This window comes from Hypomesus transpacificus, chromosome 14, assembly GCF_021917145.1.
Source record: "Hypomesus transpacificus isolate Combined female chromosome 14, fHypTra1, whole genome shotgun sequence".
Taxonomy (NCBI): Eukaryota; Metazoa; Chordata; class Actinopteri; order Osmeriformes; family Osmeridae; genus Hypomesus; species Hypomesus transpacificus.
Window position 1 is genome coordinate 5778827 of NC_061073.1, and position 18338 is coordinate 5797164.

Genomic DNA, 18338 nt, shown 5'->3' on the forward strand with positions numbered 1-18338 from the left:
TCTGTATGTATGACAAAAATAAATAGACTCATTAGCTATCTTATTAGTTCACCAGCCAACGACATGAATGTGCTAGAGTTTCTGAAAGACAGCAAATCAGTTATTTCAGAGATTAGATTAGGCTACAACGTATACGAGATTATTATTTTATCTCACTGAATTGTATTTCACGATACTCACACACTACAGTAGGCCACCCATTGAACAAACGTCTGGGACCCACCGTATTGCCCTATAGGCTAACGTCAGGAACGGTGGCCGCCAGATCTCTTCCGGTTGGACATAATCCCCAACCCTGGTTGCGCGTAGCCTACTCTATGCAATCGGGAAACATCACAGCAAATCTCGGTGCGCGTTGAATGCAAGGACAAGGAACTACGTCCGCGACCAGCGAGAACCGCAATAATTTGGAATTATTAAATACGTATGAAAAAAGGATATTGACAAACATTACTGGAAATATTTGTGAAATGTCTCATTCATCGTAGCATTTCTCTACATGTCGCTGTAAAAGGAAGGAGAGACTGTTCGGCAATCTAGGGGAATATTACAGTTGCAGGATGGTGGCATACAATTTAGTTCTCTCGTTCATCATTGCGGTTGTTTGGGAAGTTGTATGCGAACCACAAACACTACCTTCACCAGCAACGCATTTTAATTCAACATTATCCATCCACGAGGAGGATCTGTCCAAGAATGGCACTAACACAACTACCGAATCACGAAAGTCATCAATCTTGACACATCTCCCTACACTGAAAAGTACTGTATTTTTGATCTGCGTGTTAACAGCTGTTCTCATCACGTGCCTGGTCATCAAAGTGTGCAGGTAGGGTGACAGCCAGTACCATAGGACAGACTCGTTGTAGGCTACTAATAATATACTAAAACAGATTTTTTATTCTAACATTATAGGTAGCCAATAATTGTAGAATCCAGTATGTGCGTCATTGGTGATTGTTCCACGCTGTGTTTGATGCCTGGCAAATAGATGAGTTGGTTTTAGGTGTTTTCTTTAAACATCAACTTTTCAGTCAAAGTTTAAGTGGGATGTGTGAGGCTATGTGAAGCAGCAGTATTTCTGCGACTGATACACAATAGCATACATCAGATATTTTTGAAGCAGTATCCTATAGTTGGACATCATAGGCAACATATAGCCAGACAGTCTATCTACAAACCATGATGTACAACTATGCTAAGCACCCTTGGGTGAAGTCTTATTGTGTAACTTTCTGTTGAACCATAGATCTGGAAGGAGAATCAGAAAAACACGAAAGTATGACATCATCACTACACCTGCAGAGCGAGTAGAGATGGCGCCCTTGAATGAGGAGAATGAAGATGAGGACGACTCTACCCTCTTTGATGTCAAATACAAGTAAAATAGTTACAGGAGTCAACTAGGGCTTAATATGAATTAGATGGCTCTCAACTGCATATACTTGAGATTTATTCTGATAGATTTATTCTGATTATTGTTAATGTGCATTTGCCTTTTGTAGTATTGGTTAGTTGACACCACTAACCAAACAACATTATCCTGTCAACGTTTGTCCTGTGCATTTTTTTTCTTCCTGTGAACAGGACCACTTTATCTGTGGTATGTTCAATCATAATTCAAAACTAATGTGCAAGGCCTTCCTTCATACCATCCAATTTGACAAAAATTAGGACAAAATTAGAACGCAAGGACGTAACATCCATTCAAGTTAAATAAATAAATAAAATTACATGGTAACAATAATGTTTTTGCCTAAAATGTTGTCAATAAATGTTTTGTGCATGGAAAGCCCCACACATTAGCAATTAGTAAATGTGGCTAGAGCAATGTTTACGTTTCCAATTCTAACATGTGTATGAAGTAGAGTTTATGCAGAGTTACCTGACTAATTGGTCAACAGGCTGCAATAACAATTATTAATGCCAATTAACACTGATCCAGCATGCACGCTTGCAGCAGCTCTTTGTATATGCTTGAATTAGAATTTTTTTGCAAGAGCTCGAGTGTTGACATTGGGGTTTTCCCTTCTGTCCTTTCAATTGTTCCTCAACACTAGTCCTACTTCCTTTGAGGAAAAAGGGGCCTCCTGTTTACCTGGAATTTTACACTTGCATGGACCACACATGTGCAGGCTCATTTCCACCCACACCCAAGTGAGAGCAGATTTTATGGTTGAAGATATGTGAAAAGTTAACTCTTTTGAGAGAATAACATATACATAAAGGCTCAATTTATCATAAATGTATGTGTGTGGAACTCAGTTTTATGTTCAACTAATATACACAGTTTTACACGATTTTACTACAAAAGTTAGTAAAATTGTTTTTTGCTGTATACCAGAAACAAATTTGCCTAATTCTAAAGGAAACTATAGTCTACACAACTTGCAAATAGGATAACTTTACTGTGCCAAGCATAACTACATTTTGTTAAAAAACAGTATTGCAGTGTAAGAATTTATGAATTCTCCTTACATAGACCTTTTCTTTTCAGGTGAATATAAAAACTACATGAAGACAACTGGACATTTTGGTGACACTGTTTTTGTTTGTAACAATAACAAAACTAACAACACTTTTCTACTCTATGGTCAAGAGGTTGTTTCATCAGTTCAATGGAAGTAATCTATATCATCCAACCTTGGATAAAGAGATTTATGCACAACACGGTTTACTGGTTTATAAAATCTTCAGCCTACAGATTGTTTATGGCTGTCTTTGAGACACTAGGCTAGAAGAATTAAACACTTATGTCTGAAAGTATTTCCCAAATAACCAAAATATCTCCAAAAACATTGATCCTGTGGTTTCATTTTGTAAAATGTAATTTCAGAATTGTATCATACTTTATGATGATGTTTGTCACATCTACCGTTAGGACAGGATTCGTTTTATTTTGTTAGTCATTACACCACCTTACAGGGTTATGGGTTATAGGATTGTATTGAACTATGTAGTCATTTGAGACTAGAACACAATTCAAATACCTAAATAAATAGAATTGCTGCTGCTGTTGGAAATATTCTGACCCCACCCTTAACACTTCTAGCAATTTTATTGTAATATAAGATTCCCCATTCCTAAACATAACAATTGTAATAATAGTGTGTTATAAAGATATTCATATTTTGCATTCAATTATGAAATACTTATTTACCACCATAGTAAGTTATTCTTTTAATCAAGTTTAATCAAGGTTTAATCAAGGTTTTTTTAAGACCAAATGTCACCCACTAACCACTTAGTTGTTCGATGCTGTATACTGTCTGATTCATTCTGTCCTCATTGGTGTATGTGTCTTATTGTATATGTGTTAGAGTTTCCTGTTTATGCTGCTAAGCTTATATTCTATGTCCGTATGTGGGGCTCTCAAAGAAATCAGGTTGTAGTTTTAGTTTTGGAAATGTGTATATTTTTTCAAGGAGATATACTGTTGTTTTAGAGTGACAGATGTTTCATCTTTGACATTTAGATATTTACTTCGAATGGGTCAACGTTTAGCATTATCATGTTGCAAGTTTTGTCTTTTGCTGTTATTTGGTGCCATCAAGCCCATGTAGGACAAAGTGTGTTGTTATTAATTCCCAAGGAACTAAAAAGATTCCACTCATGTTCTGAGTTAATGCTGTATCTTCAGAATCCTTGTATGCAGAGGATTCACACTGGGAATTGAAGACTCCCCTGTTTAGTCTCAGTGCAGAGCTTTTAGATGCTTATGTCAAACATTTCAACAAATGGCGCACTGTGAAAGTTGTTTCGTAGTATGTCAGGGTTTGGAGGCAGGTTATTATATTGGAGGAGGAGACATTTTTTGGGAAATTCTGCTGCTAAGTATGCAATGAGTAAGTTGTGTGATTCTTTTTTTTAATGATTTTGTTTTGATAAACCTGAGACATTTTCTTTAAAAAAAGGTTTGCCTTTTAAATGACAAAAACATCACTTCAAGTCAATTTACACTTCATGTAAATTCAAATCACTAAAACATAGTCATGGGTTGTACTTACGTAACGTAATTATAATATTGATTAGTATGTTGATTATTTTGTATAAAAAAAATATTTAGCCAAAGTTTACTGTTGTGTATTTGGTTTATATTTTGGCGGATTAATATAGCACCCATTATTTGTTCTGTTGTGTAATACAATGTTCTCTCACGCTGATGATATTCTGATGAAAATGTGTTTCTAGCGCTGTATTTGGATGTATTTATAGTTCATATAGTTGTATAGTCTCGTGTCCCACCATGTTTCTGAGAGGCTTTATTGAAATGTTTATTTGAAATGAATCAACTGGTTCAAGCAGCTTTTCCTCTTGTTAATGCAATTTCAAGGTTGTCCTGCTACGGTGGCCTGTAGCTAATTATCTTAATCTCTGACCCTCCCCCAACTCCTATGGCACCTAAGTCACAGTATTTCCATATCTGAAAACTTTCATCAGAAAGACATTCAACATTATAGTATTGATAACCACCCATTGGCTGGCTCCATGGTTGTCCCATTCAAGTAAAACATTGATAAAAGTAGTCCCAACTCTCAACTATTGTAACCTGCTTTGGGGTAATTTCCTTCTATCTCAAGACTTACTAAGGTCCATGTAAATGGTCTGATAATTAACCTTTACATTGCGAAACTGTGACATGCACAACAAGTGTTCCTCACTTGTCATGAACAATAACGGTCTGCTTTGTATTAATTTCCCTGTCACTTCAGACCCAGACTTAATCATTACACACTAACTTTATTCTGTGGTAATAATGCAACCCAAGAGTAATATTATTGTGTATGGTATGTTTAAAATGAAATGTACTTAAGGATTTTGTATCAATCAAGATACAGCGTCCGTCTCCAAGCACAGTATATTATATTTAGAAAGACCTCTGAACAATAACATATTTTGACAGGGGCATATGTTAATATTTCTTTAGGATGTCCTATGAGTTGAGATCCCATGACAAATTCAGAGTGAAATAGTTTAGGGGTAATGGTCAAAGACTTTCTATTTTAGCTAAACACAGACTTGCTTTTTAGAAAAAGTGCTTTGATTATGCTGAATGGCCAACTGACATCTGCAGTACGTGACCTATTTTTAACTTAATTAGCAGCATAATAAGAGCAGCAAGTATATCAACAGGAGCATCTTGTCAAAACAACACTCTTTCAGAGACAAATTGCATGGCTAAGAGCACATGAGGGGCTGTTTATTTGACGCTCTGTTACTCTACAAATATTTCAAATATTTCTCCTAAATGCAATTAACATTTCCTCTGATAACATTTTCACTCTTTCAAAACTCATATGATGGAAATATCTTGACCAACTTTTGAAAAGAAATCTTCTACAAGTGAAATACAATTCTGCCGCACAGGTAGAAAAGCTAATCAAAATGGTAGCATTCTAACAACTAAAAAAGACACAAAACCATTTATCCTTTAACATTTTAATACATAACTTTGGCAGCAGCACAGTGGGATGTGAGTTATAACTGATTTCTTATTTTTTGCTTCCTGGATTGAGTAGGATTTTAACATTTCAAACAGTCTCATTCATACTCCTTGGTATAAGAAAGCTGTATATTAGAATGAAACCATTTGCATCACCTTTGTTGTATTGTATGACTCCTTTTGTACCCTTCAAAATCACTGACCATGGGGTGATTATTGGTCTATGCATAGTCCACTTGGGTATAACTCTCCCAAGATATCAAAATTAATTACCACATACAAGCTTATTAAAGGAAACTGACAAGCGTATTAAAGGAAACTGACAATGTGACATGCAAATTATATTAAACACTTATAAAGAGTATGAATTAGGTGACATGAGATGTTTGAATCCTAGGCAACTTGATCAGCAGAGAGTGCATGTGCTTGAAAGAAAAGTAGACTGTCATAGCTACAGTGCTGTGAAAGATGTCAAAGCTATGTACAGGACAAAACATCGATAGCATTAGAGCCATAAAAGGTTATTCATATTATCTATATTCTAAGACCTTTCAGAAACTACATCACCATATAAAAAGTAACTTTTTGTTTTTAATAAATATGTCTAGTACGAGGCCTATTTCGGACCTTCAACACTATTCAGCGGCTCCGTTTTCTCAGTAGTAGAAATAACATTCCATTGAATATAGTTTTTAGTAGTACACCTACAATGGCTAATAAAAAACACATTCCACAGCAGATATTGTCTATTATCCAGGCGACCAGTGTGCTGTTGGTCTGGGCTATGTCAACTCTACTATGTGATCAGCTGGGTGTGTTCCATGTAAGACTGAGTTTGAATAGTTCATCCAGTTTGACAAGTCTCTACTGCTTCAGATTTCACTGCACTCAAGGTAAACTAATAATGTCAAGTATTTATCCTGGTTGACTGGAATCCTTGGCTCTCCTACAGAGTCCTCAAGTAAGGCAACTATTCGGCAGCACCTGGTATGGTTTCTTAACTAATCTCTATATGGGCTTTAAGAGAAGTGTAAAGTTTGATAATAGATCAAATAATTAGAGGATCAGACAATTACACAAACAGCAAATTTTTAAGTGTTAATTTGACTACAGAAATGGCTATATAGCTCAATCTTGACCAATAGTATATAAACAATAAATTGGTAAAATTAACATTCCAGTTGTTAAATGAACCTTGATATGTGCTGTGCACCTCTTATAGGTAATCTATGTATAAGACTGGGATGTCAGGAACTGGAGGCTGTTACTGGGAACTTGTAGGCCTTTTCACATGCAGTAGAACAATCTAATGAAACTAATTTAATTGAGAACTATATTGAGAGTATATCATATCAGTATTCCAAAGGAAAGAGTTTGATGATTTTACCAGGAACTAGAAGTCAACGGGTGAAGAAAAAACAACAACTGCATGGTGTGAGCTGTTTTCCTTTATCATAGGCACCTATTTTTTGCAACTTGGTATCAATCAACTGCTAGTTCCGGATCTGTCAACACTGGAGTGGCCTTTACAGCTCTCCTAAACACAATTTTGTAGGAAATGTCAATAGTGGAACAATCTTTTGTGCACATATTTTCTGAAGCTAAAAAGTTACATTATACACACAGTAATAACTACTTTTCACAGATTCACTAAAGTGCTGTTCAGAGTCACTTTCTTCTGAGACCGAAGAACATGGTCAGTTAGACGAGAGGAATTTCCCCAAAAGCTGAGAGGACACCATCATGGTGACACTCCTTGTTGAGCTTTCTGCTGTTCCCTTCTTGCTTCACAAGCACCAGTGTGGAGCCTCAGCGCCCCCTGCCTGTGGAGAGTGTTCAGGGTCCTGAACTCTAGTGGCATGGTGTGTGGACTGGAGTGGGATGTGTACTCATAGGTAAGAGTGTCGTAGTAGTGGTACTTTACTGGTATTCCATGTGGGTCACGAGCGAAAGGCCAGAAGCCATAGAGGTGTATCTCCTCACAGAAACGAGTGGCCATAGTATACATCAGTAGACCAGTGGTTGGCCTCTTAATCTGTACATTGTTAGTCAGCCAATACCTGTTGACAAACAAAAGAAGACAACACAACATTTTGTGAATATCGTCCCAATATTACATTCTGGGATAAGGCTGGAATCCAAGACTCTCTTTGGTTTGATTTCAGAATCAGATATCAATATTATTTGTTATATCTCAAGAAATATAAAAAAAGCCAAATGGTGTCTTTAATAATGCACATGAATGATGCCGACAGCCGTGCCCCAGCCTTATTTTGTCTGCCCTAGTCTTTCCCTGTGTTCTGTGTTTATTAGTTCCACCTGTGTCTTGTTGATTGTCTTTCAGTGGTGTTTTTAGAGCTGTGGAGTTCACCTGTGTCTTGTTTGGTTTGGTGTATTTATTCCCTGTCATTTGTTCAGTCTTGGTGAGTCGCTGTTGTATGTAGCGCGTTTCCTGTTGTTTGGTTTCTTGATGTCTATCCCTGTCTACGTGCTCCATTAAAGGCCTTTTGTTTTGAGTCCTGGATTGCCGATCTTTCTGCACAACTGATACAAGGATACTAAAGATACTGGCAATACCCATCAATACAAGAACAAGGAAAACACAAGGACTTAAAATGGACAGGGACACTGATAAGATATATTGGGACAATCAATAACAAGGTGAACGCTTTATTGAAAGTATTTCAAACAAGGCATGTTTTACATCTCCATTTTATTACCCCTAATTTAACCCTAACACTATTGGGCCACTATTGATCTACTTTATCAAACATGTAGAATATCATGTAACGCACAATATAATCACAGTTCGAAAAGACTGTGAATTTTTGTTGTATTGTTCTGCCCAGCTATTAAGTAAAATTGTGCATGGAATGCATATCCATTAGGAAGAACCCTCAAAACATTCCTAATCCTACTATAGCAGCCCACTCCTTCTTGAATGAGAGCCTAAAATAGGCATGTTTTCTCTGTTCATGTGCTGTCTGTCTAAGGGGAGTCAGATGGCTGAGCGGTGAGGGAGTCGGGCTAGTAATCAGAAGGTTGCTGGATCGATTCCCCGCTGTGCCAAATGACGTTGTGTCCTTGGGCAAGGCACTTCACCCTATTTGCGTATTCACACATCCCTCGTGTTTCAAAGAAAGGTGGTGGTGTTGCTATGTTATATAAAGCTAGCTTCAACCTCAGCCTAAAATCTGTCAATACCTTTAAATCATTTGAGATAATTTGTATGAAACCACCAACTACTTTAAAAAGGACTAATTCTACTACTGTTGCCCCCCCTCCTTCGTTTTGTATAGTTACTCTATACCGGCCCCCTGGCCCATACTCCCTCTTCCTTGAGGAATTTGCTGATTTTAGTGCTGATCTTGTGACATACACTGACAATATCTTAATTATGGGTGATTTTAACATTCATGTCGATGACCCAAAAGATCCTCTAAGTAAGGCCTTTACTGCTCTTATGGATTCCACAGGTCTCACTCAGGTGGTTTCTAAACCTACCCATCTTCACTCGCATACATTGGATTTAGTTCTCACGCGGGGAATCAAGATTAGTGATGTCATTGTTCATACCCACAATCCTATATTATCAGACCACTGCCTGGTAACCTTTAAAATGGATCTCTGCCAGAGCCTTGGAGGCACCCAGAATATTTCTATTAGCCGCTGCTTAACCCCAAATACAGCTCTGGAACTGGCTAGTATTCTACCCGCTGCACTAGAAGCACTTGATGTCCCGAATAAATCATTAAATGCTAAAACAAGGGATCTGAATTTGGTTCTTCAGCAATCCCTAGATTCTGTTGCTCCACTCAAACCAAGGAAAAGAATAGACAAGAAACTGGCTCCATGGTATTCAGAGGAAACCCGCACTCTCAAGAGGTCCACTAGAAAATTAGAGCGTAAGTGGCGTACCACTAAATTGGAGGTTTTCCGCCTGGCCTGGAAGGACAGCCAAATAGAGTACAATCAAGTCCTCATCAGGTCCAGATCAGAATATTTCTCTAAGTTGATTAGTAAGAACAAACACAACACTAAGTTCCTATTTGATACTGTTGCAAAACTCACTAAGAAAAGTACACTCTGTGTTAGTTCAGATCTCTCTCCCAATGATTTCTTAGATTTCTTTGACCAAAAAATCTATGCAATAAGGGACAAACTACAGACTAGTCCTGGAGGAGTGGCCATCAACACTGATTTTCCCTCTGTACCCAGCATTCTGCATGTTGAGACTCTCACTCACTTTAACCCTATTTCTATGGAAGCATTCATCAAGCTGATAGATTCCTCGAAACCCACTAGCTGCCTTCTCGATCCCCTCCCTGCCAAACTTTGTAGGGAACTTCTCCATATTATTGGACCGCCCATGCTTAGTATTATTAATGAATCTCTTGTAACTGGACAAGTCCCTGACGATTTCAAACAAGCTATTATCAAGCCCCTTCTTAAAAAACCAAACCTGGATCCAGGTTGTCTTAGCAATTACAGGCCCATTTCAAATTTGCCATCTCTCTCCAAAATTTTGGAAAAAGCTGTGGCAAAACAGCTCACTGAGCACATCAGGGCAAATCAGCTCTATGAACCTCTCCAGTCTGGATTTCGTCTTCACCACAGCACTGAAACTGCATTAGCCAAGGTAGTCAATGATCTATTATTAGCCTCTGACGCGGGCTTTAGCTCTGTCCTTGTTCTTCTAGACCTAAGTGCAGCTTTTGACACTGTAGATCATGAGATTCTCCTGGAACGTATGGAGAACTATGTTGGGATTTCTGGTACTTCACTTCAGTGGTTCAGATCGTATCTATCTGATAGATCACAATATGTCCACTATGATGGTTGCTCATCCAGCAGCTCCATTGTAAAATACGGAGTACCACAGGGTTCAGTTTTAGGCCCTCTGTTATTTTCACTCTATATGTTGCCTTTAGGAAACATAATTAGAAGTTTTGGGGTAGATTTTCACTGCTATGCAGATGATACTCAGCTATACATGTCTATAAAGCCGGGAGAGTTTCCACATGCTATGGAAACCTGTGTTTCCGGGTTGAAAACTTGGATGACTGCAAATTTCCTTCTTCTTAATTCGGATAAAACCGAGGTTCAAATTTTTGGTCCGAAAAAACACCGAAATAATTTATCCCATCTAACCTTAGACTTAGACGGCGTCAAAGTATCTCAAAGCCAGCTGGTAAAAAATCTGGGAGTCACAATGGACCCAGACCTTTCGTTTGAGTACCATATTAAGCAAATCACCAGAACAGCATTTTTCCATCTACGTAATATTGCCAAAATACGAAAATTCCTCTCAAAGGATGATGCTGAAAAACTAATACATGCTTTTGTTACGTCCCGATTGGACTACTGCAATGTGTTGTTCTCTGGCCTCCCAATTACCTACCTAAAAAACTTACAGCGGGTGCAAAATGCTGCTGCTAGACTATTGACTAAAACTAGAAAGTTTGATCATATAACATCGACTCTTATCTCTTTACACTGGCTCCCTATCCAAACCAGAGCTGATTTCAAAGTTCTACTACTAACTTACAAATCTCTGCATGGATTGGCACCACTGTACCTCTCCGGTCTCCTTGCACCCTATTGCCCCGCAAGGTCTCTAAGATCTCAAAATGCCGGCTATCTGGTAATACCCAAAGTTAAGAAAAAAACTGCTGGAGGTAGGGCGTTCTCATATAGAGCACCTCTTCTTTGGAACAAATTACCCATCTCAATTAAGGAAGCTGATACTGTCTCGACATTTAAAACTAGATTAAAAACGTTCTTGTTTAGTCAATTCTATGATTGTTAAAGGGAAGTATGTGTGTACTTTCTATGTAAACCTGGGATGTGTGCTTGCCTATGTGTGTATCACATGTAACTTTTAAATTTTAATTATAGCTTATGTTCACATTGCCCAGCTAGATGTTACAAATAAAGTAAACCTGTTACTGTATATTGTTAGTATTATTATTATTATAGTTCCGTTGCTGTATATTGTTACTGTTATAGTTTTTATTACTAGTTGGAGACAACGGGGGACTGGCTGTTTTCATCCTTATTCGTATAAGTATAACCTACTTTAGAGTTCTTTCCCCTGGAACAGATTTCATGTTCCAACTGAGGGGGGCTGTCGTTGTTTTGGTGTGTGGGGCTGCATCAAATACCCTTTTTGCTCTGTTAAATTGCTGCACTAGTCCACACTTGACCGGTGGGGATCTCATTCTATTTTGACTGTAACTGTTAGCTGCTCCTGGCATTCTCTAATCCCTGCTCTCCTCTCTGTCCCCCCCCCACACATTCCCTGTGGTGTGGGGGGTTTGAGCTGTCAGGACCTGCTTGGTCGTCGGTCTGCCAACGCTGAACCAGGTCGTCACCCGGAATCCAGTCTCCATGACGGCCAACAGCGAGTTTCCCGGTCCCATCCAACGTCTATAAAGCCGAACAATGGATTTTGGTGTTTCAAAACCCATTGACACTGTATGACTATGTTTAGCTTGTGTTCTGCTCCTCTCTCTTACCAACCGTCTCTGGAGGAGGGGATCCCTCTCTGAATTGCTCCTCCCAAGGTTTCTTCCATTTTTTCTCCCGGTGGGAGTTTTTCTGGGAGTTTTTCCTTGTCTTCCTTGAGGGTTTAGGTTGGTTGAGGGGCAGTTCTATGGGCGCATGTGAAGCCCTCTGTGACATGCTTGCGTGTAAAAAGGGCTATACAAATAAATTTGATTTGATTTGATTCACCCTACTTGCCTCGGGGGGAATGTCCCTGTACTTACTGTAAGTCGCTCTGGATAAGAGCGTCTGCTAAATGACTAAATGTAAATGTAATGTAATGTCTGACATCAGACAGTTGAGACACGCAGAGAAGAACCATATCTTGATAAGGGATGTGAAGGTCTAGGGCCAGCATTAAGTCCCATCTGGTGTCCTCAGTCACAGGCCTACAAATGGGACCCTGGAGACGGGCCGTTTGTGGTCTGGACAGACAAGAGGTCAGAGGTGGAGGCAAAGGTTGATCTATTTAAAGAGCATCCAGCCCTCAGAGATGCAGTGCCTCAGTAACCAAGATTCCTTTAAGAGAATGTTTCACATGTGCACTGTAAAGGCTATAGACATGCGCTGCATTCCTGAGAGCATTGTGTGCTCACATTTCTAATGATTTACTTTGCTCTCAAAGAAATGATAGGCATACTGTATAGTTAGCTAAAGGCTTATAGCATACACCCAAGGCTGCCCCTGACTAACTGCCCTCTTTTTGCAAACCCCTTGCAGCCAAGGAGGCCACACGGTACTTACTTGGTCACCAACGGCATCTGGTGAGTAGCTTTAATGTTTAATGTTTAAAAATAGAACCAGTGGACGCTGCTAGATTTAGAGCCTGTCAAGCCCTGGATTGTGGAGCTTACAGGTGTAGCCTACATAGAGATCCAATGGAGCCATCGTTGTCAGAAGACAGTCAAGGCAGGATCAAGAAAACCTGAAGTATTTAATTCTCAAAAACCAGGAACAAATACGGTATACTCAAGCACACATGACACTACACACACAAGACCAAACTAGACACAGGTGAAACAAACTGCAAACCTGACGCAGACACTTAAAACACAGGTGCAGCTAAGGACAGAACAGGGAAACACAAAGGCAGGGAAAAACCCGGCGCTCAAAACTAAACAATAACAGGAGTATGGCCACGGCCGTGAAGATCGTTCTGAAATGTACATTGTGTCCCTGCGGTATTTTGCTCTGTCTTACCCTCTGACAGCATGCAGCAGACGCAGGGAGGGGAATGCAGTGCGCACATCCACAGTGTGCAGGAGAATGAGTCGGATAGCCCACTCCACACGCTTCTCTCCACCCTTGGCCATGAAGGCCGGAATCCACAGGACACTGCCGCTGAGGCTCTTGAGCCTGCGCAGGAACCGCTCCCTACCGTCCTCATCAGCCAGGTCCTGGAAGGCCCTCTGGACAACCGAGGGGTTCATGGTGACCAGGTGGGTGTGCAGCCCTACGTCCCCAGCAAACTCCTCCACTGGGGCCAGGTTACATCTGTGGAGGAACAGACGACACAGACATCATTTACATTTAGTCATTTAGCAGACGTTCTTATCCAGAGTGACTTACAGTAAGTACAGGGACATTCTCCCCGAGGCAAGTAGGATGAGGTGCCTTGCCCAAGGACACAATGTCATTTGACACGGCCAGGAATCGAACCAACAACCTTCTGATTAATAGCCCGACTCCCTAACCGCTCAGCCATCTGACCCCATCTGACATCACACTAATGCTGCCACGTCTTCCAGTGGAGCCATTCTCATGAGTGCCACAGATCACTTGATACTCTCTTTTCACTGAAACTGATGGCTCCTGTACCTTCCTGCTTTGCCACTGATTATCAACACCAGAAATATCCAACGGAAAGGATTTCACCCTTGTTTCATTCATACGGTTGTTTTCTAACTCCATTGCTAAAGTTTTAAATTTGTTTCCGTTTTATCCATGTCTAATCATAAACCCCAGGGATTTGATGAATGGGGCAAGGGATATAAGGGGAGAACTACTGAATTTTTCCCAGCCTATGCAAATTCCTAAGCTTCTTTTAATTCAGCACACCCAGCTAACTGCCTGGTCAGAGACATGTTGCCTTGACCCAACCTAGCCACACCTGTCCTTCACTTGTCTGCTGAGCTCATTCCCCATAGAAGCCCTATAGAATTGAGAAATCGGAGAGAATATACATGGTCCAGCAACTCCAAAGAAAATTAGATCAATGTCACATTATCCATGCAGACACGTGTTGTGTTGCACAATATCCTGGATTGAACATGTGCAAATCCAGAAGATCAAATACTGTTCTATATAAAGGGTAAACTGCTTCCTAGGTTGGTCTGGACTGAAGAGGTATTTTTCAGGCAGTTTTTGGGCAGTTAAACTGCTAACTGTTAGCTGTTTTACCTCGTTAACCTATAGGTGCATATGAGTCCATCTTTGTGCATAGTTGCATTTGACAAAACTGTATTAAGCAATAAATTGCCCACTCAGAACCTCTTTTACTGACACACTATTACAGAATTGATGATGTTTATACGTTTAATTCTGTCCTAATAAGTGTCTCTGACACCATGGACCTGGTATAACTCCAAGAAGTCCATTACATTTCTGATGGATCGCCGTAGCTTTTTAAAAATGTGCTCAGCAAGTTGCTCGAATTGTTGCATCTTGTCTGAAGTAAAATGGCTCTGACGACTGTCATAATGATGAGTAAATTTTTGGTATACTGGCACTACTCCAACATGTAACTTGAAGGCAAGGCTTTGCAACTCAAGACTCTGCTTGTACTCTACATAAGAATCTCCCGAAACAAACCTTATTAGCCAAAATAGCTTATTTTGGCACCTACGAATCCATGACTTAAAAGTAAACAGTGACAAATTTTACCAGCATACAAGGACCTGAAAACATTAAGCTGTGTAATCTGCTCTCTCATTCGACAGCTGGTGTGGAAACCTTACCTGATGACAAAGTCATGAGAGTCAATCTCTGGGCCGCAGCTGCTGTTCAGCAGGATTCCAGAATTCCCCACGATGGCACACCGATGGTGGTGCTGGTTCTTCATGGGGGACGCAGTGGGGAGCAGGTGGTATAGGTTCTCTGATATGTTTGTAGTGCTCTGTCGGTCGAACACATAGTGGATGACATCTCCTGGCTTCAGAGTGCCCTTCAGAATGGAGATATCCCTCTCGGGATCAAAGAATTTCAAGATGTTTTTCCTACATGGGGGAATTAAAGAAACCTATGACTACATGTTTCTCCAGTTTGGTTCAATTTGAGAATATTTTCTATTTAGGTGCAGAAATCTTGTACCTGATTATTCTTGAAAGGGTCTTGTTGAAGGTCCAGTCATCTAGAGAGAGCTTGGTTGTATTATTGCAGCTTGAAGGAAGAATACTGATGGTATTCTTGCTCTCACTGGCTAATGGTGTTGCATTAATCTTCACTGCTGTAATTCTGAATTTTAACAAGGAAGAATTTAATTATGGATTGAAACTTTGTGTGTCAACATTCAAACCTGTGTCAAAGGAATGATTGTTATGCGTCAAAAACCCTGTGTTATCAACTGTTCAAGGTCATAAAGGTTCCCAAAACTTCATTAGTTGTTTTTGTTTCTATTAAAATAAAATAATAATAAAAATCTATTGGTATTTCTCCTGCCTTCAGGGTAAAACCCCAATAAAAAGTCAAGATACTGATACAATATGTTCATGTGCAAGAGACCTTGCAGTTATTTTACATGTCTGCATGTGCTAGTCTATCAGGTAGGCAAAAGCTGGTAGAATTGAATTGATTAATACAAATCCCAGTCAATTCTGGAGGCCCTCATGAGCCAAAGTAAACTAACCTGTTGGGCTGGGGTATGCTGCTGGGCCAGTAGAATTTTCTTGAACCTCCAATGTTCCTTGACCAAAAATTAATAATTATAGCCACCATCAAGAATGATTTATTACATTACTGTCAAATTAACATATTGATTTAGAAAATAGTGCAAAGTGCACTAGGTGTTTACTAGAATACCAGGCACCACATAATTCAAGCACTTAGAACCAAGTACCTGACACTGAAACAGAAATGCATTAAAAAATGTAAATCTTTGATGGCTTGTTTCCCCATAACAGAGGGGCATCTTGCCATATCCCTCAAACTAGTGCTGTGAATCTAAATGAGTATAAAATCCATCAGATGGGAAAAATCCATCAGATGGGAAATGAGCAACTGCTCCGTATACACAACATTTATTGGGTATTTATCATGAAGTTAATTGCTATTCATAACATAACATCTGTAGTAGCAGTGCACTTTGGAGCACCTCCCCAATACCTTGCTACTCTTTCAACCTGTTTGATAACCTATGTTGCCACACTAGAACTGTGCACCATACACCCGACATTTAACATTAAGTCAAGTCAATACCGCGCAAGAGTTTCTTTCTTACCTAGATTCTCATAGCACAAAAATCCACTAGGTAGGATACACAGTGTGATAAGAGGTTTTCTAATTAAGTGCGTAAAAGACAAATGAGTCATGTAAAATTGTGTTCTGTCCAAGAGATTCCAGTGAAAATACTAATGTGCCAGATGACAATGAGCCAACAGACAACAAACTTGTGTTTGATATATATCAAACTGAAAGTGCTGTCCATGTGCAATATAAAATTAGATTGCCTTCTGCAGGGTACCATTATGGCTGGGTAAAGGAAAAGTGTTCCTTATTTCTCCAGTTGTGGATCTCAACAAAAAAAACAGTTATCTCCTGTCTGCACAGCCAACTACAGAACAACCTACCATGACAGAAATGAAGCAGAAGTACAAACACACATGGAGTGTGGAACCAAACTGGAGATTTATTTGACACAATGCTCAGAGGGGCTCTGCTGTTCTAAATGATGAAAAATTGATTCAAGGTTTGGGTCTGAGGGGAAAATGGCTTCTTGGCTAGATTGTAATTCATCAAACAAAATACTATGTTAATGTACGTCTTTGGAGGTTAACGTAGACTAACTTTTATTCTGGTGTGCATATATAATTAGTAGATCCTCATAGCCAAATTCAGATTAGTTTGATATGTGGAGGAAGAACTCCACGTAACTGAACTCTCTCTCTCTCTTAACATTGCAATATCCAAACTATATTAAACCTTTAGCTGTAGTATATGAAATATACACCAACATTGTTCAATCTTACAGCCTAAAGGCAAATGTTAGAAAGTGAACCAATTATTCATGAAAATGCAAAAGTCAACAAGGAACCTTTACATCAAGTGATAACAAGCGTTGGAATTTAAAGCGTGCAAAACGTTATGCATGGTGAAATGCATTTCCTCAGCACCGCTACTTACGCAATTTCTTCCTCCAATTCAGAAATATCCGCGAAGATTAAAAACAATACTAGCAATGATACAATTCCGAACATCAATGTGCGATATTCTAACAGCATGACTGTTTTTCAGAACTACCCGCAGGTAAGAGCTCAAGCTATTCTATAGCTTCACTCTGAGGACTACGAGTCGATTGCACATCTTTGAGCTACTATCAATCGCCGACGCGTTTATTATCATGCACAATATCTTGGTCAACGAACATATCATTCGGTCTGAATGCCCCATTCCTCTTTGTCCCTCCAGCCGCGACACTGTTACGGGTACCTCTATTTCCCAGTCAAACTTTCAAAGCTAGTGCCTAACCATCGACATGAACATTGTCGTGGAAACAGCAGCCTATGTTGAAGAATTGGATTTTAAAGCTACAGCGCTTCAAATCTGTTCCTCACAGCTCTCCGTCTTCTGGTCTGCAACATTGGACATGCATGTCCATGGGCATTGATTGTGGTGAAGATCGCATCTGGATAGCATGTTTACACCTAGATTGCCGCGGTGTAAATAGAACTGTAATAAAAAGTTTTTTAGGCTAGACAAAAAAGGAATGACATTCCTGATCTGTTCTTATTGTCCAATCAAGTTTTTTGCTACAGTGTTTACTACAACGTTTTTTACATGAAACCTTGCAGTATTCTACAGCACAGTTCCTTTTTAATAGCCATGCTAAATCTATGCAAATTTATTTTGTCAGCTTGTTGGATGAGAGATTGAGGACCTTAGAATATCATGAAGTTCTGCTAGTATATGCTGCCTCTTGACAGGTGCTAAATTAGATATTTACGTATATTTTACATAAGGTTGCATGCTATAGTCTACCAGTGATACTCATGCAGACAATGGCATGACAGTAGCCTACATCTCCATTGTGAATTAGAAAGTATTGGACAAATCCATGTAAAATTGTACTTACCATTATACATGGGGTACATGGGTGACAATAGAAATAAAAAGTACTACTACTAATTTGAAATTT

General features: G+C 39.4%; 2 protein-coding genes across 2 annotated transcripts; one reads left to right on the forward strand and one right to left on the reverse strand.

The window, feature by feature from the left end:
* The first annotated feature begins 285 nt into the window (after positions 1-285).
* fam174b (family with sequence similarity 174 member B) lies at positions 286-4304 on the forward strand. Its single transcript, XM_047033939.1, has 4 exons — positions 286-829; positions 1250-1381; positions 2061-2157; positions 2498-4304. Exons 1-4 carry the CDS (start codon positions 561-563, stop codon positions 2516-2518), a joined length of 519 nt encoding a protein of 172 aa, XP_046889895.1. The 5' UTR covers positions 286-560; the 3' UTR covers positions 2519-4304.
* A 2053-nt stretch (positions 4305-6357) lies between these two features.
* Positions 6358-17679, reverse strand: st8sia2 (ST8 alpha-N-acetyl-neuraminide alpha-2,8-sialyltransferase 2). Its single transcript, XM_047033940.1, has 6 exons — positions 17327-17679; positions 15834-15890; positions 15299-15442; positions 14947-15204; positions 13190-13483; positions 6358-7503 (listed from the first exon to the last, which is right to left on the reverse strand). Exons 1-6 carry the CDS (start codon positions 17422-17424, stop codon positions 7185-7187), a joined length of 1170 nt encoding a protein of 389 aa, XP_046889896.1. The 5' UTR covers positions 17425-17679; the 3' UTR covers positions 6358-7184.
* Positions 17680-18338: the final 659 nt, after the last annotated feature.